At 41.2% G+C, this 2,893-nt stretch overlaps 1 protein-coding gene across 1 annotated transcript in view; it reads left to right on the forward strand.

The window, feature by feature from the left end:
* Positions 1 to 2,672, forward strand: part of LOC106476992 (glycine-rich cell wall structural protein 1.8-like) — a 7,222-nt gene extending 4,550 nt beyond the window's left edge. Inside the window, exons 2-3 of the mRNA XM_013937602.1 lie at positions 1,123 to 1,272; positions 1,608 to 2,672. Of these exons, the coding sequence (XP_013793056.1) occupies positions 1,123 to 1,272; positions 1,608 to 2,672 (1,215 nt within the window). The remainder of the gene's footprint in view (positions 1 to 1,122; positions 1,273 to 1,607) is intronic.
* The last annotated feature ends 221 nt before the right edge of the window (positions 2,673 to 2,893 follow it).

Raw genomic sequence — 2,893 nt, forward strand, 5'->3', positions numbered from 1 at the left:
CTGCCAGTTGAAGTGATAGTTCTGACAACTTAGTTTCGTGTCATTCTTCTCCAGCTTATACCACAAAGTTTCCTAAACTCCTGCCAGTTGAAGTGATAGTTCTGACAACTTAGTTTCGTGTCATTCTTCTCCAGCTTATACCACAAAGTTTCCTAAACTCCTGCCAGTTGAAGTGATAGTTCTGACAACTTAGTTTCGTGTCATTCTTCTCCAGCTTATGCCACAATGTTTCCTAAACTCCTGCCAGTTGAAGTGATAGTTCTGACAACTTAGTTTCGTGTCATTCTTCTCCAGCTTATACCACAAAGTTTCCTAAACTCCTGCCAGTTGAAGTGATAGTTCTGACACCTTAGTTTCGTGCTTTCCTGAGATGAACAACAAGAAGAACGATTCGCGTATGATCACGTGAAATGCACAACAAGGTTGTTTAGTTTTATTTGAAACCTGCTCTAGTAGTAAAAATGATGGGTGAGTTTCTATATTAATAAACTTAAGCCTAGACAATAGCGAAGCTAGTGTCAGTCAAATTTAATTTCAGATGCTGGCTTGAAAGAACAATTTTATTAACTGAAAATGAGCACAGTTCTCTTTTTTTCCATCCAAATTCTACTCTTTCTTTATTACAGGCACGTTTAAATAATAAGTAAGTGAAGAAGCTTTCCAGCTCTTTTTTTAAACTACATTTACCAAAAAAAACCGCTTCTGTCTTTTAAGATTCATTTTTATAGTTGATAATTTCAAAATCTTTTACAAAAAACGAGTTTAACGTTCTCCTGGAACACAATGGTAGTTAAGAAACAAACCCGAGGCAGAAAAAGAAAGTGAAGTAAAAGGGTTGGAAACGTTTTTATGCTTATCTAAGGCTTGAAATGTTAACAATCTAAACAGAACGTAATTGGGATAATGTGGGTTCCAGACGACTGACGAGATTCGCCACTTCAGTGCGCTCTGGTCACGTTGCGTGGCTGCTCGCCAATTCTAAGAGTTTTATATTGACAAAATGTCTATGGTGAAGATATTTTATGTATGCTAATAGATTGCTAGAAGGCTCGATATGTTTGAAACTGGTGCATTCGTATCATACTCTACTGATCTTTGAAAAATGTCTTCTCATTATTTAAGGATGGACTCAAAGCATGTTTGGCAGAACGAGCAAATGTTGGCAGACAGAAAAGACGCATTTCAAAGTGTGTTTTATACTATAAAGCTCGGTTGTTTCATCCAAAATCGAACCGCAACTTACTAGGAATGAAGTTGATAAGCGCCCCCTGGGTAAGTTTATTGTCTGCAATATTCTAAAATATAAAGATTAAATCATGATGGGGCTACAGTTTTCTGTGATATTAAAAAATTAAACATTTTATTTTCGTGATTTCTAATTTCCTTAATGTACGACTTTCAGGCTAAAAATTACTTTATCCAAATTAAGGAAATAACAAACGTAGCAGGAAATGTTTCATTTATTTAAGACAGCGGCCTCTTTAATATTTCTATAACATATTGGTACAGCCGACGTCGTTGTTTCATCGGGGCTATTAACGTTGTTATTCTTTATTGTTTGCAACATATGGACTGCTATTGACTTGTTTATTGACTTCGTATTCCAGGTCACAGCTGGGGTCATATTCCTGCTGGGTTCATTCACATTTGCTGAAGAACAGGATCCTGAAGCTCTTGTAGCTTATGGTGACCTCGAATCAGCAGAAAGCAAGAAAGCTGACCTCCAAATAGCAGCAACTGGTTACGGTGGGCACGGAGGAGGAGGAGGAGGTGGTGGTGGTTACGGTGGACACGGAGGAGGTGGTGGTGGTTACGGTGGACACGGAGGAGGTGGTGGTGGTGGTTACGGTGGGCACGGAGGAGGAGGGGGTGGTGGTATAGGACCCGGTGGAAAGGGTGCCATTAGTTACGGGAAGTCCCACCAGGCTAATAATGGTTATGGTGACTATGGGGGTCATTACAAACATGGGGGGAAAGACTACAAGAGTAGTGATGATTACGGAGGAAAGCACAAATATGGAAAGGGGGGTCATTACTATGACAAATACGGCAAGGATAACCACGGGCACTACAAGAACGGGGGACTTGTAGGGAAAAAATACGGCTCGGACAAGTACGGGGGTAAAGGAAACAAGGGAGGGAAGATTGGTAGCGAATACGACAAAGATTATGGCCACAAGAAAAAAGGTTTCAAGAACATTTACCACAAAGAGGAATATGGCGACAAGAAGGCGTATTTCGACGAATACAAAGATAAGGACTATGGTAAGAAATACAAGGACTTTCATGATTACTATGATCACCATGCCGGTAAGAAACACAAGAAATATGACGACAAAAAGTACCATGACAACAAAAAGTACGGAGACGATTACCACAAATACGGAAAAGGGGGCTACGACAACTATTATGGAAATGATAATAAAAATGGTGGCAAATATTATAAGGGTGGTTATGGGCAGAAACAAGGTGGAGGAGGTTATCAGAAAGGAAGTTACAGTGGCCATAAAATTGGTGGTCGTGGTGGCGGAGGAGGTGGTGGTCATGGGGGAGGAGGCGGTCACGGAGGTCATGGAGGAGGCGGTGGTCACGGAGGTTATGGAGGAGGAGGCGGTCACAGAGGATATGGAGGAGGCGGTGGTCACAGAGGTTATGGAGGGGGTGGTCACTGAATGTATGGAGGAGGCGGTAACGGAGGCTCTGAAGGACGCGGATACGGAGGAGGTCATAGAAGTGATTATTATACAGGAAACTTGTAGACCATCTCCGAATAAGGGGGTGTAAGGTAGAGAACACTCTGTACCAAGATCAATTATTATGGGCTTTATGATAGTTTTGGTTCTAAAAGCTGTTGGGTATTTAACTGAATTCTTTCACAGTCCTGAAGATGAAG

Source organism: Limulus polyphemus, unplaced genomic scaffold (genome assembly GCF_000517525.1).
Source record: "Limulus polyphemus unplaced genomic scaffold, Limulus_polyphemus-2.1.2 Scaffold12462, whole genome shotgun sequence".
In the NCBI taxonomy this organism is placed as follows: domain Eukaryota; kingdom Metazoa; phylum Arthropoda; class Merostomata; order Xiphosura; family Limulidae; genus Limulus; species Limulus polyphemus.